The following is a 27,899-nucleotide window of genomic DNA, read 5'->3' on the forward strand; positions in this document are numbered from 1 at the left end:
TATTTTTAGTTCAGACATATAAATTCTGTATTCAACCATGTTAAGCTATGGATTATGAAACAAGTCTGTCTAAACCAAGACATCTCTATGTTTGTGTGCACATATGCACATGCATGTGTGCAGGAATACATGCATGTAAAAGGACAGAGAGAGAAAAATAATTGCTGTGTAAGATTAAATACTTACAGCTTTGCTTCCAGTTCTGAGAAGACCTAAAGATAGGAACTGCTTCAGCCTTCCTGGAAGAAGCCATGTATTTACTGAGGCAGTGTAAGTGAAGCCTTAAGACTCCTTTCCCATAGGCAGGGTAGTACAAGGGGTCACTGACCAAAGCAATAATGGTGCAGAAGGCGAGACAAGGGCCCTAGGTAATTACCAGATCAGTCTGTGAGGTCTGACAGGCAGCAATTTTCTCTCAGCAATGTGCAAAGTTCAGGCAGTTTTATGGGGCTCTCACACCAAAGGCCAGTCCCTGATCAACGTCTGTAAGGATTTCAGTTTTAGCTACTATAGCTAAAGCAAAATATGTTCAGGTTGACTTAAAGTGGCTCAATAAAAAGTGTCAGCCTGAACTTTCCATTCATCAGATCTACAAGAAATGTCACCGAAACAGTGTGACAGAGGCAACTAAGGGAGACATGGTCTTTAGGCTGTGCATCCCATACAGATCTGGTTGACTCCAGTAGCTTGAGGAGTTGCCAGCCCTCCCCACTTCTCTATCCACCTAGCTAACTAAAAGTGCTGTCTCTCAAGTGGAGGAATGCAGCTCTGAACTACCTAGAAAAAGAAAGTGAGCTTTGTTCTGCTCAGTTTTCTCCCTTTCCTGACTTCTGAGTGCCTGATTTTGTACTCGGTGCAAAACTAACTCAGTGGTGACACACTGACTCAGTGGTGTCATATCTCCAAATTCATTTCTTTACTTCTAATTTCTGTTTTTCTGCTTTGTTCTCCTTTACATGCTATGGCTGCTGCCTTTCTTTGGGACATCACTGTCTCTGTACAGACAACGTACTTCACCTTGTGACAGTACTGGGCTACCGCTCGCAATAGTGTACAAAACAGTTCTCCCTTCCTCGGGTGGAGGTAAATCTTGTGGCCTCCAGATGCAAAACTCTCATTTAGGAAGGCAAGATTTTCGACTGTTTTGTGGCACAGATGTCTGTCCTATTACAGCAGCTGAATGGTCATTTACATCTTGTTTATCCAAAGATTTTTTTGCTTGTGTATGGGTAAGAAACCCTAAATCTGATTTCGTCACTGCTCTGCATCCCTCATGAGTTTTCAAAATGCAATTTCCTTGTTTATTCAATGGTAATTAAAAAAATAAATAAATCCTCTGTTATTCCCAAGTCTGCCACGAATGCTCAGATAGTGGATGCCTGCATCCTGTTTCTAGTAGACACAGTGCTTAAAGTACCTTGTTTTCCCTTCCATGTGGCTGGAGAAACTTGATTTTCCTATAGTGTTTTTTTCTTAAGCTAGATTTGGAAACCATGACAACTACATGCCAGAAACTGAACTGAGAAAAAAATAAGGATATTTTTATGCCTTCTTTGGATTAGCTCTTCACCTCAAACAGTTCACAGAGGCATGGCCTATTGCTCAAGATTCAGTCCTGAGATCCACCCTCCCAGCAGCCAAAGACTTCTGTGCTTGTTCCAGGAGAGGATACTAGCAAAAGGTAACTCCACCACAGAAAGCTTTTCAGTTCCTTGCATTTCCAGTTTGCTTTAGAAAAGCAAGTCACTCACTTTCACAGCCGAACAGCTGACATGCAAAATTTCATGACATCTCTTTTGCTCTGAGTGTTTTCAGTGGTTCTAGTATCTAATCTTCCTTTCGTGTGTCTAAGTTGCTTCCTTCTCCTCACTGACCAAAGAACATGACTACGTTTCACTGATAAGCTGCACTGGAAAGCCCAAGCATCAGAAGATAGTTTGTTGTTGCCTTAGAACTAGTTCTATCTGCTCATAGTCAAATCTATTCCCAAACACAGCCACCACAATAGCAGAAGCAAAGCTTTCTATTTTATTCTCTGCACGATAGTGCACAGCAAAAGCAACTAACATTGTTCTTCAGACATTGCAGCAAAAGGCATGTCATCCCTCACCATAGGAAAAATAATCTCCAGAGGGTTGATCACCAAGGTGGATAACTCAAGGCTTCAGCAGCAGCTCTTGTCCACTGCCTTTTCTGCTCTTCTCTCTTGTTGTTAAGATGGAAGATACAAGAAATATTCGTAAAACAGATCCATGCCTCTTCTAGCTATTAAAGGTCATCTAAAATCAACTGTGCAATATTGTAGCAGATATTATTCACATTTTCCTCTAAGAAGGCAATTCATTGGCTTTTCTGAAGAAGTACAGTAGTCTGTTCAGTGTTCAAGGAGTTTGTACATGACCCAGAGACTTTAATAGTTATCATTGTATCAATAATCTCTGATTTGCAGGGAAAAAAATTGAGAAAATAGTAAAAGCTTAATGCAAACAACAAGCATCTGCCATATTTACATTCAGTAAACTTGTGGTGAGGCCTATGAACATGTAGAGAAGTCTTGCTACTGAGGATATCTCCTTGTAAGTTGGGGCCACACCTTGATATTTATTATTAAAACTCTTCAATCTCCTTGCAGCCTTCCCCAGTCTAGACCAAACTGGATTGCTTACTCACTTGCAACCAAGAAGTCACAATGGGCAATTTCTGCTTATCAGCTGAGCCTCTCAAAGGCTCAGCTCACTATCCTCTTCACTGCTTATGATGGCACTCAGAGGCAACGAGGAGATGCCCAGTGATCTGCTCTCAGCAACCCATGCAGGATACGTTTGCAACACCTATTTTCATTAGATGCAACTGTAGCACTCATACAGATGTTGTACTACTCAGAGTAGGAACAGCACTTGGATGAAAACTGGCTGGCTCAAGCCTTTGGTGTGCTTCAATGCAGGAGCACTTCAATGTTGCTAGTATTTTCCCCTTTACAATACATCAAACATTTCCTCACAGTACATAAGACTTTTCCTGTTCCATTTTGCTCCAAACTTACACTTTAATCCATCCTTACTCCTCCACCCTGCTATGTTATAATACTCTATTTGCACACAGGGGAAAAGCACTGGACAGCAAATAAAGATAATAGAACAGAAAAGCCATGAAAGTTAAGTGCTGTATTAGTTACACATTTGCTTCAACTTTTTTCTCTCTTTTTATGATTCTGTAGTTAGTAAGATACAGTCCCATTGTTTTTCTCTGGAAATAGTAGTATGAATCAGGCAGTTTTCCCTTACAAAGATTAAGGACGTAGTTGAAGTCTTTCAGCTTTCTGGTGTGATTTATTGATGGGCATGGTCAAGCCCCTAGGACAAATTACTTCCACAATAAAGCAGATGAGCAGCAGCTGTTGGCTTAATGCTGTATTTTTCAGTGCCTACCTGAGTGATGTTTTACGATGGCAGAAGCATGGACATATCTGTGCCTGCAGCCTCCAGGAGATGCCACAGCAGGGTTTCCAGCCCTTATGATGCAAACAGTGGGCAGGGCAGTGAGGTTCCATGCCTGACACCCACTTTGTCTACGCGCTCATCAAAGATCACCGGCACCATTGACTACTCACATCCTATGTCCCACAGGGTTCAATCCGTGGGATGTGATGTTCATCTAAGGCTGCCAGGTGTTCCTGATACCACTACAAGGATGATCTCAATCATCTTTTGAAGACTGTGGCAATTGCTTATGGAGCAAATCTGTTCAGAAATAGTATCCAGGCTCATCAAATATGAGGGGACTGAGAACAGTCAGAAAAGACTGACTGAGGGCAATGAACAACTAGCAACACTTCTCAGATCATATTGAGGTCAACACTATTTAACATCTGCATTAATGACACAGCTGGAGGGATGCCAAATTAAGATGGGTGCCTAGTACACTCAAGGGCAAGGCCCAAAGGCATTAAAGGGGACTTGGACAGGCTGGAAAAATAGGCTGACAGGAACCTTATGAGGGACAGCAAAATCAAATGCAAATCCCTGCACCTGGGACTGAATAAACCCATGAGATAGTAAGGGCTGGGCACTGCCAGTCTAGCAAGCAAGATTTACAGGAAAGGATCAGGACGTACCTTGTACAAGAAGCTGAACATGAGCGCCCTGGCAGCCAATAAGGCCAACCACATTTTGGGTTGCATTACCAAGAGCACAGACAGGTTTTATCACTGTCTCAAACTACCTCATGAGAGGCAGCAGACAAAGATGGAGCCAGATGCTTCCCAGAGTTGCATAGTGACAGGACAAGAGGTGATGAATATAAGTTGCAGCATGGGAAATTCCACTTACATGATAGGAAAAAAAAATCACCATGAGGAAGGTCAAATCTTGGAACAAGTGCCCATAGGTGGTAGGTTCTGCATCCTTGGAGATATTAAAATCATTGGAACGGGCTCTAAGCAACCTGAGATGAGCTTGCCCTGTTTTGAGTGATGGGTTAAAACAGGCGACCTCCAGAAGCCCATACCCTGTACTACCCTAGTACTCTGCAATTAGATCAGTCTTTAAGGGCCATGGAGAAAACCTACATTTCTGGGGACAATGCAAACTTTACTCATCTAAGAGTTAAAGCTGCAGGGCTATTTAATGCTCCATATAAGCAGCTTCTTAAAAACTTGCAGCTGTTTTTGGCTTGAAGTAACAGGGAGGTACTGGATTTCACAAGTTAATGTGACAAGTTTGGTTCTGTAAACCCTCCTGATTGTTACTGAAGGGAAAATACCCCCTACAGGTTAAAGCACAAGGCACAGCTTTAGGAGATATGTAGTCTAATCCTGATTCAGTAGCAGACTTGCTATGTGACTCTGAAGAAATCATCCGAACTCTTTTATACCTTACCTTCACAACATATAATATAGGACTAGTAGGGTATTGCACATTATTCTGTACTTTTAATTTTATGAAAGGCATTACTAAATCCTTTTTAAATGGAACTGGTTTTAAGTTTTAAACTGCAGATCACTAAAATCTTACAAGAATATTTTATAAGCTCAAACAGTAATTGGAGCAATAGTTTCCTTATTAAGCACTAAAAAGAGCACTTAGACATTGCTAGGGATAGAATTATATTTTCCTACACTATTGCTTTTTATCTTGGAGAATCTTGACAAAGGGATAAAACAGAACATTTAATGAGCTTTTGGGTTTAAATGTCCCCAAGTATATCCCCTTAATTTGGAAGAAAGTGAACACCTTTACTCCGAACACTTTTATTATTCATATTGAAACTCCTGGGAATGTACCTTCAAGTTTTTGAAGAGAGATGAGTTTGTCCTGCTACTTCCTGCATAGTCAGGTACTGCAGATATCCTGCCGCAACACTGATAGTGAACAATGTTTAGAAATTAAAGGGGGCAAAGGAATTCTAGGACCTTTGTACGTATCTCTGTTGCTCTGCCAGATTACTGGTTGCAGATACATACATTGAATACAAATTAGGGTACAGCCAACAGTGTATAATGAAGAGGATCATGATAATAGCAAATCCCTGCCAAAACTTCCTACTCCTTGCTTGCCTTATTCTCTTCATTTATAAAGAGACTGAGCTGATACTTTTCATTTATAAAAAGATAGTAGTGTAATACGGCACATACAGAGCATGTACTCATCTCTTTATTTCCTGCAACTGAAACTGCTTACAAGCAGATACATTTTGCAATAAGTGGACATATTTAATGTGTATTGAATAGAACAAAAATTCAAAAAATAAAAATCAAACAACCACCAACCAAACCAAACATATCAACTCCAATAGACACAAGAAGATCAGAATTGGTCCGAGCACATTTGTCAGCTGTTCGTGGTTTAAGGGCAGTGGGTGATATTTCAGGAAGCAGAAAGAGCTTGGTTGCAGTTGCAGTTCCTCAACAGCACTTTTTTGCAAAGTCAGTGAGTTGTGCAGAGCGACACAAGTCTCCTGCTATCCTGATGGAGAGTCCACAGGTAAGTGCTGCAAAGGTACTCAGCAGAGGTACTGGAGGCAGATATGCAGAGCAGAGGATTTTTTTCCCCTTACCTTAGAGAGAAGGAAGGAAATGTTATTAAACTCAGATGAAAAGGCTGCAGATTTGGGTGAACTTTAATGGTTCTTTGTGGGAGGTAAGCTCAACACTTTAAATTTTAAGCTGGGAGAAATGTTGTAAAATCGAAGTTAAAAGTGCTCGGGTTTTTACTTTACTGCAGCAGTTGTGAACATCAGATTTTGTGCAATTTGTGGAAGCAAAGTACAAGGCAGTTAAAAGTTATGAGAGTCAGAGGTGAAGGAAGTGCATCCAGGGTCCTTTTAAAATAGCATCTGCACTTCAAAAATCCTTCCCCAAAACTATTTTATTAAAAGAAAATGTAAGCCAGAAATACAAGACTAATACTACCGGTTTGGGCGGTCAATCTTTAAGCAAAGAACAAGAAGGGAATTTCCATACTGCTTTTATTAGCTCTCTCACAGGCTTTGATAATCTTTCATGAAAAGCCAAATTTACAAAATCACTTCAGCTGCTGAGAGTCCCAATGCCCCCTGACAATCAGAGGGCTGGCAGATCTGGCACCACTGTGGTGCTTTTGGACACCTTCCCCGATGCTTTCAGACACTTACGTAACTCAGCAAGAATGGCTGGTGAGCAGTTTAGTGTCCACTTCTTGACAGGCTTTAGGTGGCTGATTTAGCCACTGGTTATCTGCTCTGATACTGTATTTCACATCACTGTCCTCCTGTTGCTCATTGTGTACAAGAGGCTATTAGGAGAGCAACAAAGGCTTCATGGATGACAGGGTTTTTTACATGTTATTGATGTTAAAGATCTTTCTCTTGTTAGCTAGGAAGAGCAACTGAGTGCCCTTCCCAGTGATCAGGGAAAAGAAAAGCATGAACTGAGGTGACACAGATAAATCAGTCAAGGCAGAGCTGTGGCTGGAGGGTAGAGAAATGTGATCGGAAGGTACACCAGTAAAAATGACCTGTGTCACCAGATGTACACTGCTGTATGCATATATTATTCAGATAGCTACTCAGTTTCTGTTTGGACTTTGGAACTTTTCTGGGTGACCGTATATAAGGTAGGTTGTTTTTACTTCTCTAGATAAAAAGCAATAGCAGCTTTTTTCTCGCCTCGTTGTCAACCCACAGCTCCATGCTCCTTCCTGATAAGAAGAGATGGAGTAGCAAGATTGTTTTTTCACCTTTGAACTGTATCTTTTCAGTTCTCATCTTTGTGCCAACATTATCAGCTGAAGCGTGCAAACAACCTACAGTAGGTAAAACTAGGCTGTAAACTTTGAGGGCACCACATAACGCCTCAGTAACTTGCTTCTGTCCAGGAGCTTCTCACTACATAACAACTTAAATCTCCCTCATGTTCTTAGAACGCACAGAAAGGCATCACCCCTTTGAATGTGCTGCATATGTTTGGTCCCCAAAATATGTCTCTGCTGCTCTTCAGGTTGTGAGCCAAGCACAGATACATCTTTCTAGGAGAACCGCTGCAAAAACACACATGGTTCAAAAGTGATGCTGTAGGCAATAGCAAGTGCGATGGCTATTTTACCGTGCTTTGTTGCATGATTGTGTAATATAGAACTGCACTCCATTTTGGTATGTAAAGTTACCAGCCTTTCCAGTATGTTGTCAGAAGCATCTAGAGTCTGAGGAGATTTTTCTTGCCATTTCATAAGTGAAAAGCCACTTTTATAAGTGAAAATGCCACTAACCAGACAAAATAGTTGGAATTCTGTTCCATTATGATCTTGAGGATGTAAGAAAATATTAGCAGTAAGTAGCAGTGTTTGAAGTAAATTTTAGGTCAATGGCTGTCAAATGATGAAGAAATTGGTGTAAAAATCGTTTCTTTAGGAAAAAAGTATCTACCGACCTACAAAGAGCATTGTCATTAGTTTCCATTATGTGATGCCTTCCACGACGAATCAATTTGCTAAGTAGCTGAGGAGAGATCTGTGGACACCATCTACCTTGAATTTAGCAAGATCTTTGACCTGCTCATCCTCAGTATCCTGTTGTCAGGCTGGCAATATATGAACTGGGCAGACTGACCATGAGTTAGGTAGAGCACTGGCTAAACTGCTGAGCTGAAAGGGTGGTGGTTAATGGCTGGTGGTTAACCAAGAGCCAGTCACAAGTGATGTTCCTCAGGGGTCAGTGCTGAAAATATTCAATAGCTTTATAAAATCTCAGGATTGCCAGGTTTGAGTGCATCCTCAGCAAGTTTGAAGATGACACCAAATTGGAAGCTGAAAGATGCTGAAAGAAAGGGCCACCAAGCAGAGAGATTGTGACAGGCTGAAAGGTTGGGCCAACAAGAACAGCATGAGGTTTAACAATGGTAAATGTTAAATCCTGCACCTGGGACAGAGTAGTCCCATGTAGCAGTTTTGGGAAAGCGGGGTGTTTGACTGACTGGGGTGCAACCTGGAGGGTCCTGGTGGATGGGAACCTGCATGTGTGCCAGCAGTGTGCCCTCACCTATGAAGGGAAACCTTGTGCTGCATCAACAAGAGTACAGCCAGCAGTCAAGGGTGTGATTATTCCACTCCAATTAGCACCTGGCTGGCTGGGATACTGTGTCCAGGTTTTGTCTCCCTGGTTCAAGACAAACACTGAAACATTGGAAGTGGTGGAATCTCCCTTGCTGGAAATAGTTAACGCTTGGTTTGATGGGATTCTGGATAACCCAGCCTAAGGCACTGATTTCAACAGGTGGTTTGACTGTTAAATCTCCAGAGGTCCCTGCCAACCTGGATGTTTTTATGACTGAACAGCCCCAACAGACACAAACTGGGATGTGCACAAAGCTAGCTTTGAAGGACCTAACTGAAGCATTGAAAATACTATAGCCTCCAGGTCTGGAAAACTGGAATAAATTAGACCAGAGGGAGCATCATATCAACACAGACTTACCACCAACTACCTATTTAAAGCTAGGTTCGATATTTCTGCATTATGAACATACCTCAGATTCACATGGAAACATGCACATCTTCTTTTGACAATGCAATACTGAACAATTGAATGAATTCTACCCTTCTGCCCCCAAAAAAACCATGCTCAGGATGCTTCTGAATCTGGAAAAAAATCTTCAGGGAAAAATACTTCAAAAAAGCATAATAAAATATAATGTTGGATCCCCTTAAAAGATTAATTGACTTCTTTCTAACCTAGAAGAGCTCTCTGACACACAGCTGAAATTAAGTTAATGTGAGGATAATCTTAGGGGTAGGAAGAGAATGATCACCAAATGAGCTCAGATGTCCATTAACTTCTCTAGGGGAACATGAATCTGAAAATAAAGTAGAGATAGTTCATGGTACAGAATTCATTATTTTATTGTCAGCTCACTAAACAGAATGAAATCTTCCTTCCTAAATAAAATTAAGTGGAAACAGGTTTCAGCCAAAGTAAGATAGACATAAAGGAAAATCTGCAGTGGACACTTAATAGGCATTGCTTTATCTGCACTTTTGTGTTAATGATACTTTACAGCAAATGGTGAGATCTCTCACTGTGAGAGCTGTGGAAGTCATTGAATCACTTCCAGTAATGATCCTGATTTGATGATGCACAGAGAAAAGAAAGCTAGCAATGGGAATCTCTCCTCAGCGAGTTGATGCTTCTTATTTCCAATTCAGTAGCATAATTAAACACATTAACTATGTGCTTTATTCTCCTAATCTCATTGAATCCTTAACACCACTGAAATCAACAGGAAAACTATTTTTGGGATATCTACAAACTAGCTAACTTCAGAATAAGATACAGTGGGGCTAATGAAGTCTGAGGTCACTTGGCCTGTTCAGTCTGGAGAAGAGGAGGCTGAGGGGGGACCTCATTGCGGTCTACAACTTCCTCGCGAGGGGGAGTGGAGGGACAGGTGACCTATTCTCCATAATCACCACTGATAGGACCCGCGGGAATGGTGTTAAGCTGAGGCAGGGGAGGTTTAGGCTGGACATCAGGAAGAGGTTCTTCACCGAGAGGGTGGTTCCACACTGGAACAGGCTCCCCAGTGAAGCAGTCACTGCACCAAGCCTGTCTGAATTTAGAAGTGATTGGACTGTGCACTTAGTCACATGGTCTAAAATTTTGGGTAGACCTTTGCAGTGCCAGGAGTTGGACTTGATGATCCTTATGGGTCCCTTCCAACTCGGGATATTCTATGATTCTATGATTAAGTCTGCTGTTATGTCCAGTCTAACTGGACAACTCCTCTGTTGAGGATCAGAGGTCATATCTGCACAGGCAACACAAACTGCTGTACCAACTTATATTGATGCTATTTGGGCCTTCTTTCCACCATGTTCCACTGACTCGAGATGGAAGATGGATTTTACCTTTTTTTTTTTTTTTTTGTATGCCTATCTAGTAGGGCTCTTAATATCGTAAAGGAATGTCCTTCAGCAAGCAAAAATCTATACAGTACTTCTAGCAAATAAACTCGATGAAATGAAAAGAAGAAAGGCAGGGAAGCTAATTGATAATTCAGTGACTTTAATTCTTCTCACAGAGAGGTCTAAAGAACAACCAAGGGCAGGAGCCCAGTGGCATGGTGCTCTGTGCAGCATCAGAGGGCAGTCCATGCTCTGCAGCGCTCTGAAACCAAATAAACAGATTTAAGAAGGAACTGTGTGACATGATTTAGGTGTTCCTGTTCCAGCAGGCAGATTGGACTAGATGATCTTTCAAGGTCTCTTCCAATCCCTAATATTCTGTGATTCTGTGATTCTGTTAACTGTCATCATGGTAAAACAGCATTATGGCCACAAGCAGCATGGCCCAAGATTTTCTGGGGAGTCCTGTGTCAATGAAATAGGGAAAGAGGCTAAAAGGCAAGCTGACAGTGGGCTGAAGGGCAGATGTGGGTACTGCTCCACAGTCCAGACACACAGCCTTTACGCTAGTTGTTTCTACAGCTGCTCCTGGCTGGTCTCTCTAGCTGCATCCTTAATAATTTCAGCAGTACTTCAAATAGGCAGAAGTCTTCAAAAATGACTCAGTAATGTGCTTACTCCTAACACAATTAGCTTCACATTTCAGCAGATACACTGAAGATCTTTATCTAACACAAATGCTTGTCATTAGTTCAGCACAGAAACCTCCAGATTTAGCAGTAAAATGAGCCATTTCAGCCCAAACAATTTGATGTAATAGAGCAGTTGCATGCTTACAGTGCTTCATTTCATTATGCATTCTTTAGTTTTGCTGGTCAGGAAAGGCTCTTGCAAATCAGTATACTTTTTGAATGCAATGCAGAACATTTCTCTTACAGTAAATTCCTCATTTCTGAAAGAGATATCAGGAACCCTGAATTCCAGGCTTCTGTCTTACCCAGCTGTAGTATTTCATTGTGCCTATGGTGATGTAGGGAAGTATCTTCAGCATCAAAGTAGCAGTACTGGCAATAAGCTTTGCTTTCTGTACTTTTCCTATGCAGACAGTCTAGGCTAATATAGGGAGGTGTATTCCTCTGCCAACATGAAAAACACATTTTAGCATACTAAATTTCATAAATATTTGGATGTATATATGCAGCAGGAAAGTGATCACTACTAAAATGATTTTTTTCCCTGCATTTGGTTATACGTCTGCGGTCAGAAATCAAATGAAATAGAAGATCTGAGAAAAAAGATAGCATTAGCAATTTCAGTAAACATTTTGAGGATGAATAGCAATAGACTTGTGCTTTACATTTAAAAAAAAATATTCCTTCTTACAACATGCTACCTGCCTCATTAGGCAGTTAGTGAGAGGCTAGCACATAGTTCAAACAAATTTTAGGATGAGCACTGCCTTTTCAGGTGAAGGGAATGTCTTTTTCTTCTCAGAAAAGTACATATGCACATACGATTTGCACGGTAGTGCATATATGATTTCATTCTCTGCAGTTTAATGTCATCCTTATGGCAGGAGTAATGCATCTCCTTGTCAATCAGCTCCTTCCTCCATTTTTTTTTTTCATCCTGGTGAGAACAAGCTCTGATAACAAGTGATTAGCTGTGCTGGATTCCTGATGAAAGGCATATCTCCAGAAAAAACTACTGGCAAGCCAGAGATGTGAACTAGTAAAATCCTGCAGTACAAGATAATATTAAAGCTGGTGACAGACGGCTGGAAATGTGTTGTTAAAAATAAAGAAGATACCTTCTCAAAAGGTCCCTTTAGACTGAAGTCTGCACAGATAGCTTTTGTATGTGGTTCTGATGGCTCATACCTTCCTCAGTAACAAACACTGAGGCCAAAACAGCATGCCAACAGAAAGCATAAGCATGTAAGGAGAAAATAAGGCAAATTATTAGCGTTAGTACAGTTGTTTTCTAGATTCAAGATCCACACACCTCCTCACCCTATTAAAGAAGGAGTGCAACAGATTTTTATGTGGATTTAGGGTTTTGTTTGTTTGTTTGTTTGTTTGCAGTACTCCTCTACTGAAAGATTTGGGTTAGGGAAAGATCTGAATAGAAATCTGAGGCAGTTTCATTGATATACTATTCTTCAACAAGGAATGAGGTGAATCTTGTTGCTTGTAAAGAAGGTAAAGGTAGTGATACAGACGGAGGGGGAAACAGCCTTTATCCACATCACTCTGGCTCAGGTATTTTAAAGTGAATTTCTTTTGAGTAACAATGCCCAGGGATAGTAAATTGCAAAACGTTTTGTTTTGTTTTGTTTCTAAGTTAGAAAAGGGAACTAGGAGGAGGCCTCCAGATATATTTGCACTTTTCAGAGGAGCTTGAATTTATATCTCTGCTGTGCAAAGATGTGTGAAATGAGGAATTACAAGTCACATTTTCCTCCCTATACATTTTGCAAAATGTTCTTTCAGATGTGTCACAGGCAGTATTTCTCTCTTGTAGGATGCTTTACACCACCTGGGTGACAGCTGTAAATCACAACCACTTCAGAACCCAGATAGAGACATTTTAAGAAACCTATTACCCATAAAATGTTTCTGGCTGATACTGATACCGAACATTTCTCCTTTCATAGATAATTATTATCTTTCTATGCAGGTGCTTGAAATAGTAAGGCCCTTTAGAAATATGAGTCAAAAATATGATTTTGTTAGTAGCAACTAAAAGTTACTCACTCTAACTACATACTAACTTTCAGCTATTCATATTAACAGCTGATCTTTTGCTTACTGATAAATTGCAATTAACCTGTCACAATTACAACTTCATGACTGATTTAAACAGTCTTACAAACTAGGATCTGGTCCATAGCTGGCACTGGGAGGGGATCTGAGGTTTGGGCTTCGAGTAACGAAAACAGAATGTAGCAGAAGATGCTCTCCCTGTGTCTCATCCTTTTTCCTAGGAAGCAGACACTGCCCTTGCTTGAGGACACTGCTCTGACTCCATCCTAAGAAAAGGTGTGAGGAGTAGTACCATGCTTGGTGTTTGTCAGTCCACAGGTACATCTGTCAAAACCAACTCTTCAACAGTCAAACATACATGACAATGTGGGATTTTCCCCAGTTCATGAGAGAAGGTAGATTAAAATCAGATCAGCTATCAAGAAAATGAACCTTGTTTTATCTGACCAACTCCCTGATCTCTCTACTGTCTTCATCTTGTAGTTGCCTGATTTATATTCAGACATAAATCAAAGGGAAAATTGAAAAAGCAGGGCTTTGATCTGCTGTCCCACCAGACTCCATCAGAGGTGCCATCAGGAAAAGTGGAACTGGGCTGTACTTAAATTATATGTTAGAAACGACAGTCAGGCTCATGGCTTGTTACAGGACTAGTAAACTGCTACAGGACTATGCCTCAGTTGATATAAGCAGGTTTATATTTATTAATGTAACAGAAGGTGAAGTGCTGGCTTTGAATATATACAGAGACAAAGAAGGCTAGTAACCAAGTATTGAAGACCTGTTTCTTCCATGAATGCAAGGGAGCTCTGCCAGTGTAAAAGAAAACATTATAATTTGCTATTTCTAAAAAGCTTTCTGGCTAGCAGAAGTCTGATCAACTGTCCAGCAAAGTTGATTTATACCAGCATTTTGGGTAATATTTTGAAACTTACTTTTAGCTAGCATTGGTGTAGAGACCCCTTTGAGGGCCTGATTTTCTACTATCAGCATCAGCTGAGTGTTTTCAAGAATGTCACTCTAGCTTTACCCTCGAGTAACTAAAAGGGTCAGGTTAACCACAGTGACTTTTAGGTGTTCAGGTGATCTTATTTTCTGCTTTTTGCCACCTACATAAGTGAAGGAAAGAAGCAGTTTTCCAAAAGACCAAACCACCACACCTGCATGCTTCCTACCACCCTGTATGGTCCACTTCTGAATTAGCACTTCAAATCCTTGAGTTCTGGCACAACAAATGCAGAAAATCAAAACACCTGCGTTGCCACGGTTATTCCATGTACATCTCCAAGTTCAGAACAGCTGAAAAAATCATTGACAGCATGTATTATGTCTGAGCATAAAAGGCATGGTTCTCATTTCTCAAGGACCTTTCAGGCAATTCAGAGTAAAGGAGCCTCGATGCTACTCCGATCTCAGAACAAGTAGTCCTTGAAATCTAGGACAGGTTCTCAACTATTATTAAGCAGCCTTGACCCATAAAACTGTTGCTATAATGCAAATTTAAAGTAGGTGAAGGTCTCATACAGGTGATACAATGGGGCTATGCAAACCTGCTGTCATTCTTCTTTAAGATTTTGGGTTATTGCTCAATCCCTCAGAAATTACTCAAGACTTAAAAAATATGTACATTTCCAGCACCTGTGTTTAAATTCAGCTGATCTGTCACCAGCTTAGTATATTACTGGTGAAAATCTAAACATAGCAGTCTGAAATCTATTCTCTGAATCACAGTTAGAGAAGCATATTCCAGAGACACTATTGCTAAATCTTGGACAAAATTACATCAAATTTAGCAAGGAAAATGAATTGCAATTATGTGAATTAAGGTTTTTATATCTATCTAGAACTTGACACTAACTTCAGCTCAGAGACAAACAAAGATAATAAGGATGTCTGTCCCAGAGCAAACTGGTATTTCATATTTATTTTCAGTTTGATTTAGGAAAAGAACTGAAAATTTGTTGCAGAATGCAAACATATGGAAAGAACTCAACATAGAAATTCCCATTTGTGATGACTGCTTAGGAAACCAACACGGTTATGTATCAACAATAATATATAACTGTATAAACATATTGTATGCATTAACTTACTGTATGTGTCAACAATATTATATAACATCCAAAAAGAATCATTAAGATGCTACCTACAGATTTTTAAGATATTGTTGCTTTCTTACCACTATTAATTGGCCTATATTTTTTTCTAGAACAAGATCTACAAGAACCCAAGACAACATGACTAACTTGAGGAAGCAGAGGACTTGATTTAAGGATATCTGGCATTGCCACAGAGGCTTCAGCTTTTCAGCTGTAGCATGGGGAGAATGATACGTATGCCTTTTAACAGAGCTTTGAGATCAACTGAAGAAAGGTACTAGGTAAGAGCTAAGTATTATTGTTATTATCACTTTTTAATATTAACTCAATACCTCTTCTACTGTTAGCCACTGTTAGAATTGCAAAATGCAAAAATATGGTCTCCAACACACAGCAGCCTGTTGTGAAGTACCACAGAACAGTATGTCCGTTGTGTTTTTTAACAAAATGTGAAGCAATAGGATGTAGTCAGTTAAAATGTTCTTATGTAAGACTATATCTAAATGTTGAATGTTAATACCCTTGCTTTCAGAAGTATTGTACTCAAATATACCTGTGTTCTGGCAGAAATGAGTAAAGCCTGCAGGAGGGCAAAATTGTCCTTGCACAGACTCAGAGATTCAGTCCTGCAGTAAGTCATCTATTACTACATGCACCACACTATAACCACCACTCCCAATGAGTCCTCAATGCTGATACAGCTAATATTTATTTACTAAAATCTCCTAGTTTCATTTTGCCAGCACTGTACAGGTATTGCAATGTCACTGAGTCCCAAGAGATCCAGATGCCAAATTACAGTCTTGGCAGAAAGCAGGGTGGAGACAAGGTGCTGGGCTATAGCATGCACTTTGTTTCACCGCTTTCACTTTGATGTCTAGACTTTAACCATATCCACAGATATGGTTAATCCACACTTTGTCAGGTGCAATATAGATCATATTTTGCTCCTGTACTTCCGGATTATCAAAACATTATTTCAAACAATCCCTTCTACCCTGGGCAATAACTTTCCAAACAAGCATCTCTGTGGTCTGTGAGGCTTACGTATGTGTGTAGACTTGATTATTTTGGGCAGTAGAATATAGCTGCTCAGAAATGGGAAGCTTTGAAGACTTCCAAAGTCTAAGAAATTGCTGTAAATTAAGAGATCTTCTGTTAAATTCTCTAAAGAGCTGTTCTGATATGATATCAGATGAGTGGTAGGGAATAGTAACATGCAAGCCAAGGAAGCATTTCTTCTCCTCATGAATTCTTCACTGGGAATGCAACCAAAATCTTCCTGAGGTTGTGTGCTTACGGGTAGCCCTGCCCTCACATAGCTGAAGGCCCACGGTTGTTGCTTTGTCATGGGTTCAAAGAAAGAAGCAAGGCAATGGCACTTCACAAACAGTGGGTGTTTTCCTTTTTGTTCTTAGAGCTTACATGAAGAGTCAAGTAAATAACACTTGAAGAGTGGAGACAAACTCTAATGTGTATGTATACACAGAATGAACAAAAGACTTGGTTTGCAATGCTTTTAAAATGGGTTTGCGACTTCAAAAAAAGTATCAATTTTTCTAGTTGTTTCATTATGAACTCCTTTCAAAGCTGTTCTGCACAACTGTTTTCATCATTTGTGTTTGTAATTTCCTAGTACAGGAAGACATTGCTTCAACCTTTTTTGTAATGCTATCCTGTAGCTCTACGCTGCCTCCTAAAAGTAGGAGTTAATTCTTTTGGTTTTCATGCATCTTTGAGCATGTGTTTGGTATCATCCAATACCTATAAAGACCAGAAGGGTACATTTGTTCTTTTCAGTATGATACAGCTTGAATAGTAAATCATTAGGAAGGTTCCACAGTTTCCATTTTTGTGTGAAAACAGTGAAAATACCAAACAAAAGAGGACTCGACATATTTTTTCCATCCCATTCATTCTTCAAGAGACTAAAAGGTAGTTTTATAATACTGATCTGATGACACAGTTACAGAACATAAGTAAATGAGTTAAAGAATGAGAATGAGTTAGAGGAATCACTAAATGTTGTTTGAAAAAAAATCAATATCTAAATACAGAGTAAATACACATTTCATATTTAAATATGTTATGTTTTACTTTAAGCAGACATTTATACTTCAAAATTCAGGTGTGTGCAGTAATTTTGAAATCAAGAGAATACTGCAATTATTCTAGTGGCATTGCATACATGATCATAACACAGCATGGAATGAGAGCAAATCAAAAAGCTATTACAATGCTCAACAGAAAGCAGCTCTGAGACTAAATGATGATGTTTGTGAAACAAATGCACATTTTAAACAGGCTTTTGTTAAATAATATTTGTATTTTGCACTGCTACCAACGTAGTTTACTTTGATGCAGAGATGTCAGTTTTGACAAACATTCTTTTTTCCATTTTATTAAGTCTGTCAAAAATAGAAATCTTTCATTTGGATTGAATTTTTTCCCCCTGCAAATTCAAATGAAACTTCTCAGTTGGCTGCATGCAGGCTGCAAATGCTTCTTATGCAGAACCCAACTGTCATAACACATGAAAATCTGTGTGAAGCTTGCCAGTCCCTCAGCAGATATACGGGGGGATAACTTTTGCAGACACTTGTTATACAGACAGTAGAGCTCACTGTTTGGCAGAGATTGTAGGAGTGTCATCATTTTTGACAAATGTGATTAATTTATTTATTTTTGGATACGCTGATATAATGTTGATGTAACCTAATGGTGACTGATGAACCTGCTTGGGAAAACATTGAGCAGTGAAGAGGACAAGTCAGTGACAGACTGATTTGGATTAATAAGTCAGGAGCATTTTAGTACTGTGAAATGCAAAGTTGTTCATATAAGAACAAAAGAATAGGAGCACGATGTTGATGGCATGGAGGAGTTCAGGGAGGAGCCACAAGTATGACTGAGACAAAGAGAAGATAACTATCTGTTACCTCTACTTTTCTCTAAGTATCTATCAAAAAAAATCTAAACATGGAAAAACTACTAAATATTGAGAAAAACAAAAAGCAAAATTTGACAAAGGTTTTTGAATCCAAAGGTAAAAGTATAAGCATGTATGATATCTGGAAGTTGAACTGGTACAAATTCTGTCTAGAAATATAGTTTTCCCATAATTTTTTTTAAACAGTAGGATAATTAACAGGATAAAAGAGAAATGAGAAATGAGTTCCCAAAGGTCGGAAAAAATATGCTTTTACTGGGAAAATTTTGACAGACTGAGTCATATTTGTAAATGACTTACTCTGTGTGACCAGGGTAGTCCAGGGAAGTTCTGCGGACTGTGCTGTGCAGAAAGTAACCAGAAATGAAAGTAATGGCATTATCTGCACTGAAAACTGATGAATCTTGAATACACATGAATCTTTCTGCTGATCATATTTCTGAAAGTACCCAGCATCTGGCCTCCTGGCAGTCCATCTCCTTTGTCAAACTAAAATGTAGCTATTTTGGCAATGTCTCTGAGCCCTTGGCACCAGCAAGGTGCTATGACATTCAAATAAAGTGGTTGCCCCTCATGACTAGTCAAAGCACAAGTCCAGCAGAAATTAACCAAGAGACTTAATGCACAGGAAGACCAAACCTTGCTCCAAAACTTGAGCAATATCACTGAACTGGCTGTGGCTAGAGGGGGAGGGGATAGGAAGGCACTGACATTTTGAGGAGAAAACCCCAAGCAGCGCTACGGGCTGGGAGATGAGTGGTTGGAAAGCTGCCTGGCAGAGAAGGACCTGGGAGTATTGGTTGACAGTCAGCTGAATATGAGCCAGCAGTGTGCTCAGGTGGCCAAGAAGGCCAACAGCATCCTGGCTTGTATCAGAAACAGTGTGGCCAGCAAGACTAGGGAGGTGATTGTCCCCCTGTACTCAGCTCTGGTGAGGCCGCACCTCGAGTACTGTATTCAGTTTTGGGCCCCTCACTACAAGGACATCGAGATGCTCGAGCGAGTCCAGAGAAGGGCAACGAAGCTGGTGAGGGGTCTGGAGAACAAGTCTTACGAGGAGCGGCTGAGGGAGCTGGGATTGTTTAGCCTGGAGAAGAGGAGTCTTAGGGGCAACCTCATCACTCTCTGCAGGTACCTTAGAGGAGGCTGTAGCGAGGTGGGGGTTGGCCTATTCTCCCATGTGCCCGGTGACAGGACGAGGGGGAATGGGCTGAAGTTGTGCCAGGGGAGGTTTAGGTTGGATATTAGGAAGAACTTCTTTACCGAAAGGGTTGTTAGGCATTGGAATGGTTTGCCCACGGAAGTGGTTGAGTCACCATCCCTGGAGGTATTTTAAAGCCATTTAGATGTAGAGCCTAATGATATAGTTTAGTGGAGGACTTGTTAGTGTTAGGTCATAGTTTGGACTGGGTGATCTTAGAGGTCTCTTCCAACCTAAATGATTCTGTGATCCTGTGAAATTCTGGCCAAAGAACTTGTTGGTTGTAATGCAGGTCAGTGGGCTGTAGCTACGTGAGTGTCAGCACAATAGGAAGCCTTATCTTACCAGAAAGCAGCGTCTCCTCTGTGAAACATCCTGTGTCATCCAGAGTGTCAAACATTCTGTATCATCACACAGTGACATTTCAGTTGGATGTCTGTAGTAGTGGGGAGCTGATAAGCTTCTTTCCTATATAATATCTGTTGGTAAATTTTTTTCTGAAGATTAAAGAAAATGAGATCTCCTGCAGAATCTTACAACAAAGGGACTTAGAGATGACTGCAGAATTCTGCAGAAGCCTGCATTTCAGTGTCTAGGTTGATTTTTTGTAGACACAGACAGGTTTCTTGCTGTCCACCTAATAGAACTACATGAGGATAATATCAGTTATCTGACTTTTGCTTATCTTTTCCTTCCTGTCTCAGATCAAGTTTCATTGCTGGACTCTGAACAGTGACCACGAGAGGTCTTTCCTCTACAAGCACATCATTGCTGTGTGGCTGCTAACATGTACCTGCATTTGCAGCTTTTTGCTTTTAGGGCTGTGACACTTTTAAAACTTTAAATATGTATTTTAAATTAAAACAGTGTGATAATGCCACTTTTTAGGGACATCTTTTCAAATTAAAGTTTAACAACTTGAGAAAACGATGAGAAGCTACTGCTAATGACTTCTGGCTTTCATGGTGTGAGGCTGAAACAAACACATCTAAGAAACGAGAACAAAACTGGAAGGAACTTCTATGGTTTCTGATGCAAGAACTGCAATGTGCCAATAAGCAGCACCTTTAAGAAGAAGCTCTTCCGTTGTATGCCATTGTACTTCTCACAATGCACTGGACTTAGTTATCCATGAAATTCAGAATGACTTTTTCAAACAGAAAAGGTCAGTATATACCAACAAACACCACATACTATTTAAGGTATGGCAGTTCTGTTTACGTTGAATGCGATAAAATATCTGAAGTCTTACTTGCATTAGGATAAACAGAGAATAACTGATTTTTCAAAGTGTAAAGAGATCTTGATTTCTGTAGTGTCAAGTGCCTAGAAATACTGCTAAGAAACAATAAAAATATCTTAGACACATCACAGATATTAACCCCTCACTGTGAGCAAAACCAGTTTATAAAAACGTTACGGGTATTTCCTCTTTTCCACAAGAGAGAAAAATGCTAAATAACATTTTTCCCTCCCAACTTATTTATGAAAACAAGGTGAAAAAGCAGTCATACAAAGAGATACAAATACTACTTTGTGAAGTTAATATCATTGTCATTTTAGAAGAAAAGTTTTCAAAAACTCACCCAGGAAGAAAACCTTCTTGTATTGCAGGATTCACAGGTGAAATGGAAGACATACCAGAGTTAGTTTTAAATTAGATTTTTCAGGTTGCATTAGCAGTATAACCAGGACAGTACAGAGCCCAGCATTGTTCATTTTTTCCAGCTTTCTTTCTGTGACTGTAGTGTGGACATCCTCTTGATACCTTCATAGATGCAAACATGCTTCAGTATGACACCCCACCTGAACTTTTCTTCCCCCTCATACTCTCATAATACTTAAAGATCCTAACAGAAAATACATTTAGAATAATCAAAATTGTATTTAATCTCTCTTGGCAGAAGCATTATATTAAAAATGTATAGCATACGTATTAAACTTTCTGCTAACTTTCAGTTAGCCTCCATCAGTTCCAGACAGGAAAGCTTATTTGCACTAACCCAAGATGGCCTTTTCTAACATTTTCTAATATCCTATTTTGTAACACCCTGTGACCACATATTAGAATGAAATGGCCCTGAGCAGCAGGACAGCACTGCATGTGCTGCTCAGGCTAGCAGGATCTGAGCAGAATCTCCACTGAGCCTCAGTATCCATGCTATTTAATCCATTACTCAGATGTACTGTCCATGGAGAAGGAATTGACTGAAATGTGTGCAAAACCCAGCACACTGTAGCAAGCAAAATTTGTAGCTTTGATAGAACAGCATATGGTTATCTTCTGGCTCTGGGAAGGGCAGATTAGTGCTTCAGATAAACAAATTGATGAATGAGTAGCAGAATTCAAAGAATATCTCTGATGTTTGCTGAAGAACAATGGAAATGATCATAAGAGAGGTAAACTGAGAACACAGCTCAAAAGCAAAATCATGATTTCTCTAAGAATCTTTTCTTTTCACCTACTACTAATTCATGCTTAAGGGTATGGTAACATCTCAAGTACTCCAGCTGTTCCTCCTCCCAGCCTTCTCAGCTTGTTTTCTCTAGACTGGAAGATGTTTGAATAACCATTACAGCTTGTTCCATGTGTAAGAATCCAGGTTTACTCCTTGAGTAAGAGCCAGATGGAAAGCTCTGCTGGCATTTCAGATAGGCTCTGTACACTCCTACTCTTACCCAGTCTTTATGTATTCTTTCATTTTTAGAATATGTACAAGGAAGATTTCAGGAATATGACTGAAGAAAATATGGCTAGCAATGGCTCCTCCTCTTCCTTCATCCACACGAACTCCATGAGTGCCATCCTGATTACTGTCTACTCAGTTGCCTTTGCTGGAGGTGGGATAGGGTCCATTGCAATGTCATTTGTGCTGGTCAAGATGAACACTCTGTCCGTGACCACCACAGCCATCATTAACCTGGTTGTGGTGCACTGTCTCCTTCTCCTCACAGTGCCCTTCCGCCTGCACTACTATGTCAACAAGGAATGGGTCTTCCAGATGCCATTCTGCAAAATGGTGAGTGCTATGGTGCACCTCCACATGTACCTGACCTTCCTATTCTACGTGATTACGCTGGTGATCCGGTGGCTGATCTTCTTTCAATGGAAGGATAAGGTAGAGTTCTATAGGAAGCTGCATGCCATTGCCGCAAGCATTGCCGTGTGGATCTTCGTCATTGTCTTTGTGGTGCCACTCTTCTGCATTGAGTACGGACGCTCAGGGACATACGATAATAAAACATGCTTTAAGTTCCACAAAGAGCTGCAGCAGGACAGTGTGAAAATCCTGAACTACTTAATAATTGTGGCCGTCGCCTGTATTACTTGTGTTCTCTTGAGCTTGCAGATTTTCATTCTGATAAAAGTGTCAAGAAAACTCTCCACCTCCCTCTGGTCACACCAAGAGTTCTGGGCCCAGGTGAAAAACTTGATTTTCATCTGTGTCATCATAATTTGCTTCCTTCCCTATCACCTCTTTAGGGCCTACTACATACAGCACGTGAATGACTATGAACAGTTAGAAAGCTACAATGAAGTTTTTTTGAGTCTGACTGCACTCAGCTGCCTGGATCTGCTGTCATTTGTGCTGAGTGGAAGCCGCCTCCTGAAGCAAAATGTGGCTGTGCTTCGAAGCAGGTTGCCTTGCTGCTAGCACCAACCACCTGCGGTACGTGGACTGGTGGAGCATGGTGCTAGACAGATGGAGCAGATGGACAGATGGACAGATGGACAGATGGAGCAAACCCACTTCCCAGCAAGTCATGGTGGACCCTGGAAACAACATAACACACTCATGCAGGGCTCTGCTCATCCCAAAAATAATAATAAATTTATTGGATCACCCCAAAATAATGGGGTGATCCACCACCCACATCTCAGCTCACAAACTGGAGGGCTGCCTCTGGGATTTCCTCACAGCGATACCTAGCGAGTTGTGGATACACCTTGAGGAGTGGGGAGAAATGGCATGAGCCCATGGCTCACAGATTTTACTTCTTTTAGATCAAGCTTTGTGAAATCTGAGGCACTAGAATGAGACTTAGGAGAACTTGCAAAGTATGTAGAAACACACACACACAAAAAAAGAAGTTTTTTAATGGAATAAGGGACTGCATATTTAAAATCAAAGATCTATATTGTTTTCCACATACATTTCTTATTTATTGCCTGCAAGCATAAAATATCAGTGAAACTATTATTCCACTTGAATACGTCTGTTTCTTCACTGTAAAGACAAGCATAACTTTCTAAATGAACGATTCAATCAACTCTTTAAAAACAATCTATTTTTTTCTCTAAAAGACTTTCTCAGAATCACCTTTTGGAGATGGTATCATTACAGCAGAAAAGAGCTTTGTTCTTTTTACCACATTGTGAAAATGTCTCCACCAACAAAAATTATATATCCTCACTGAATATTGTAAGCTCAGACCAAAAGACTGCATTTTTACTTACAGATTTATTCAATTTCAAACAACAATAGCTAACGGTGAGGATTATTTTATTTAGATCATTCAGATAATAGTTGTCTTTTCATAAAAAGTCAAATATTTTAGGTCTCCAAGGTAACAATGCTTTTTTTAATCCTATGTTGATTTTGTGTAATTCTGAAGTTTGTAATTACTCTCAGTACCTTTATCTTGAAATCAATGCTTTAAATTTAGTACCCTGAACTAGGAGAAGAAATTAAAATGTTACTGCTTGGATTGGAGGGATGGAAAAGCTAACAAACCTGGTTTAGCTAAAGAGCTTACTATACCTCAATGGGGCATTGTGAGGTGCTAGCTGTGAAGCAGAGTTGAACTGTATTTGAAAAGAGGAAAAAGTCAGCAAAATAACTTTGTGAAAGACATTCGGGCTTTCATAGCTCTGCCGTTTTAAACCCATACCAAAAAATTAGTACAAATCTCTGACTGCTATAACCCAAGACAGCAATGGCTAATTTATCTTTCTTATTGCCATCTGCATAAGGTCACATTTCTCATTTAGAGTCAGTGGAATAATATCTTAATCTTCTGACAAATTAGAGGTTATCAACTAATTAAATTCCAGTGGAAGTCTCTTCTCATGATGCTGTTGAAATCCACCTTTTCATACTTCCGAATCTTTCCATTTCTTTCTACTTCAACATCTCTTGCTCATCAGACAGCAATCAAATAATGATTGGTAGATCTTGCTGTACCTGTATGATCTTACTGCTATGCTCATTGCTTTTGTCCCCAACAAAGAGTGATGTCCAAGATGGTTCCCATCAGGTATCATCAGACAGGATCCCATCTCTTCCATATTCTTTCTTCCTCGTCTTCCTTTCTGCTTCAGGCTCCACTATATATCCCTTAGTAGGTCTGATCATGAGAAAGTATTTTCAGGTCAGAGACTGAGTACTGCTATATAACAACAAAAGTTGGAAACCACTGAAGTTTGTAACACAAGGGATATGTGGGGATACTCACATGGCCCACCCTTGGCAAAGTGCCTGAATCACAACAGCTGATTAACAGAGGGAAATGTGAGAGTTTACAGTGTGTGTGAACTTGAGACAAAACTGTCTGAGAAAGCATTTGCCCCAAAATAATTAAGTTAAAGACAAAGAAGACCACCAGCCAGATTAAACAGTAATTGAGGAACTACAGAGACATTTAAAACATGGAATGAATCAGTTTGAATGTGTAGTTCACTGACTGCCAGTTAATTATGTGTCATTAAAAAAGCAATAAAATTTTGGTTTAAAAGTACATTAAGCACTTTTACCCTGCAGCAGAAGACATGGTTGGGATCAAAGGGTTATAGTAAGTGGGGTTATATCAGGCTGGTGGTCAGTCACTAGAGGGGTTCCCCAGGGCTCCATTTTAGGGCCAGTTCCCTTCAATGCTTATGTAAATGATCTGGATGCAGGACACAGAATGATAGAATCATTTAGGTTGGAAAAGATCTCTGAGACTGTCAAATCCAACTGTTAACCTAGCACTGCCAATTCTAGCACTAAACTATGTCCCTAAACAACACATCTACACATCTTTTGAACACCTCCAGGGATGGTGACTCAATTACTTGCCTGGGGAGCCTGTTCCAATGCTTTACAACCCTTTCAGTGAAGAAAATTTTCCTAATATCCAACCTAAACCTCCATTAGTGCAAATTGAGGCTATTTCCTCTTGTCCTATTGGTTGTTGCTTCCCCTAAGCCTCCTTTTCTCTAGGCTAAATAATTGAATGCATAATAATTAAGGTTATAGATGATACTAAATTACAAAGAGCTGTTGAATCCCTTAAGGGTAGAAAGGTTCTTGCAGAAAGATCTTGACAAACTGGGAAGATGGGCAGTCACCAACCATACGAAGTTTAACAAGAGCAAGTACTGGACTTTGTACCTGGGATGGGGCAGCCCTGCTATACATATAAAATGGGCAATGAGAGGTTGAGAACAGCCCCGTGGAAATGGATTGAGGGGTTCTGGTCAACAGCAAAATGAACGGGAGTCATCAGTGTGCCCTGGCAGACAAAAGGGCCAGCCACCTCACTTCAAGTACTGTGTGCAGGTTTGGGCACTACAATGTGAGAAAGGCATAAAACCATTAGAGAGTGTCCAAAGGAGGCCTACAAAGATAGTAAAGGGTCTAAAGGGCAAAACATATGCGGAGCAGCTGAAGTCACTTGGTCTGTTCGGTCTGGAGAAGAGCAGACTGAGGGGAGGCCTCATGGTGGCCTGCAGCTCCCTCACGAGGGGAGCGGAGGGGCAGGCGCTGAGCTCTGCTCTCTGGGGACAGCGACAGGACCCGAGGGAACGGCATGGGGCTGGGACAGGGGAGGGTCAGGCTGGATGTTAGGGAAAGGTTCTGCACCCAGAGGGTGCTCAGGCACTGGAACAGGCTTCCCAGGGCAGTGGTCATGGTACTGAGCCTGTCAGAGTTCAAGAAGTGTTTGGACAACGCTCTCAGACATAGGGTTTGATTTTTTTGGTCCTGGTCGGAGCCAGGAGTTGTACTTGAGGATCCTTGTGGGTCCCTTCCAACTCAGGAGACTCAGTTATTCTATGATACATTTATGTTTCCTCTTATAGCAATATTGTTGGTGGATGGAAATGTCTTATATGCATTCTGTAGGCACTGCATACCTTTGTAACACTATATTATAAACCATTTTTTGCAATAAAGTTGTTAACACAAAAAATGTCTATTTGCTCAAAAAGTTAAATAAATAAAATTTGGAAAATAAAACACGTGTTTGCAAACAGTACATCTTGACCATTGAGCTTAACTGATCTTGTTCATTAATGCGTTAAAATCACAAGTAGTTTTTGTTAAAATGTACAAGTTTGCAACACCCTGCACTATGGCATCACAAAAAAATACCAGACAGAGTTTTGATTTTTTTTTTCCAAGTAGAAATTGATACTAATAATATTAATGTTTATTCGTGATGCTAATGAGCAGAATTAGGGGGATATAATTCTATGCTTTGAGCTGGTGATACTAGTTGGCATTGAGTCATGATTTCTATTGGACTATCTAGACAAACTTTACATCTGCCACTCATCTCACATTGTGAGTCTGTCAGAGAAAGCCTCCTCCTGCCCAAAAAGAATGAAGTCTTGGTTAACACTGGCAGGAATTGCACTGCCAGTTGGTGACAGAAGTGGTGCTTCCAGCAAGGGTGCTGACAGGGCCTGTGGGGAGGACTGGGTGCTGCTCCCTCCAGCCTTCCCCTGCTTTGCCCCTCACCAGCTTCTTGCTCTCTCCCACCCTCCCGGGCACCCTTCCTGCTCACTCTCCTTGCAAGAGCTGAGGAGGAACTGGAGGTGCTGCTAAGCAATGCCATGGAAGAAGTCTCTGAAAAGCTCCTGAAAATGAAAGCATAGACAAGGCCAGAGCAGCATCTGAAATGTAGCCAAGCAGCTCCTGTGAACAGTGATGGTGGAGGCAGTGGTGGGGAGTTGCAAATATGCAGGAGCCAGTCCAGAGAAGACCACACAAGAAAAAAAAAAAAAAAAAAAAAAAAAAAAAAGCTCTACTACAGAAGAACATAGAGGGCATAGGTCTTGGAAAAGGTGTTGGGGAAGAGAATAGGAAGGCAGAATATAAGTATGTTTCTACCAAACATAGACTGTGCCTCTGGACTTCATCTCATGTTGTTTATTGAATCCTTAATGCTGCCAAAAAGTGGAACTCTCACTGACAGGAACAAACTTGACCTCCATTGCTCCTTAATCCCACTTCTGCATTGCCATTCCATAGGATTGGGATTCTTCTCCTGCATTGCTTTCAGCTACATCTGTTCCCTCTCTAGTTCACCAGTGAGCCATGCAAAATCATGTTGATGCAAGGATAAATACAGCAAGCTTGGTTTTTGCAGCAATGCTGGTTTGGGGTATTTGTTGGAGTTTAGTCCTACTTTTCTCATCCCTCTTACGCTCCAGATTTTTTCTTTCCAGGCAGTTTTCCACAGACCCACATCACCTGACATTTCCATTTCCATTTCCATTTCCATTTCCATTTCCATTTCCATTTC

The 27,899-nt window shown here is 40.4% G+C and overlaps 2 protein-coding genes across 8 annotated transcripts in view; one reads left to right on the plus strand and one right to left on the minus strand.

The window, feature by feature from the left end:
* Positions 1 to 3,510, minus strand: part of LOC106044347 (uncharacterized) — a 20,126-nt gene extending 16,616 nt beyond the window's left edge. For 3 of the 4 annotated variants that reach the window (XM_066992297.1, XM_066992298.1, XM_013194328.1), the window contains exon 1: positions 3,429 to 3,510. The gene's annotated coding sequence lies outside the window, so the exon portion shown is untranslated. Of the gene's footprint in view, positions 1 to 2,110; positions 2,206 to 3,428 lie in introns of all 4 variants that reach the window. The other variant, XM_013194330.2, reaches the window with a different exon arrangement.
* On the plus strand, positions 2,229 to 27,367 carry LOC106044329 (probable G-protein coupled receptor 141). Of its 4 annotated transcripts, XM_066992295.1 has the most exons (5): positions 2,229 to 3,753; positions 5,925 to 5,981; positions 13,360 to 13,456; positions 15,348 to 15,518; positions 22,097 to 27,367. In XM_066992295.1, exon 5 carries the CDS (start codon positions 22,100 to 22,102, stop codon positions 23,042 to 23,044), a length of 945 nt encoding a protein of 314 aa, XP_066848396.1. In that variant the 5' UTR covers positions 2,229 to 3,753; positions 5,925 to 5,981; positions 13,360 to 13,456; positions 15,348 to 15,518; positions 22,097 to 22,099; the 3' UTR covers positions 23,045 to 27,367. The 4 variants fall into 4 exon arrangements, with proteins under 4 accessions (XP_066848396.1, XP_066848394.1, XP_066848397.1 ...); XM_066992293.1 differs by lacking the exon at positions 13,360 to 13,456; XM_066992296.1 differs by lacking the exons at positions 2,229 to 3,753; positions 13,360 to 13,456 and having other exon boundaries at positions 5,642 to 5,981; positions 22,097 to 22,229; positions 22,344 to 27,367.
* The last annotated feature ends 532 nt before the right edge of the window (positions 27,368 to 27,899 follow it).

Source organism: Anser cygnoides, chromosome 2 (genome assembly GCF_040182565.1).
Source record: "Anser cygnoides isolate HZ-2024a breed goose chromosome 2, Taihu_goose_T2T_genome, whole genome shotgun sequence".
Lineage (NCBI taxonomy): Eukaryota > Metazoa > Chordata > Aves > Anseriformes > Anatidae > Anser > Anser cygnoides.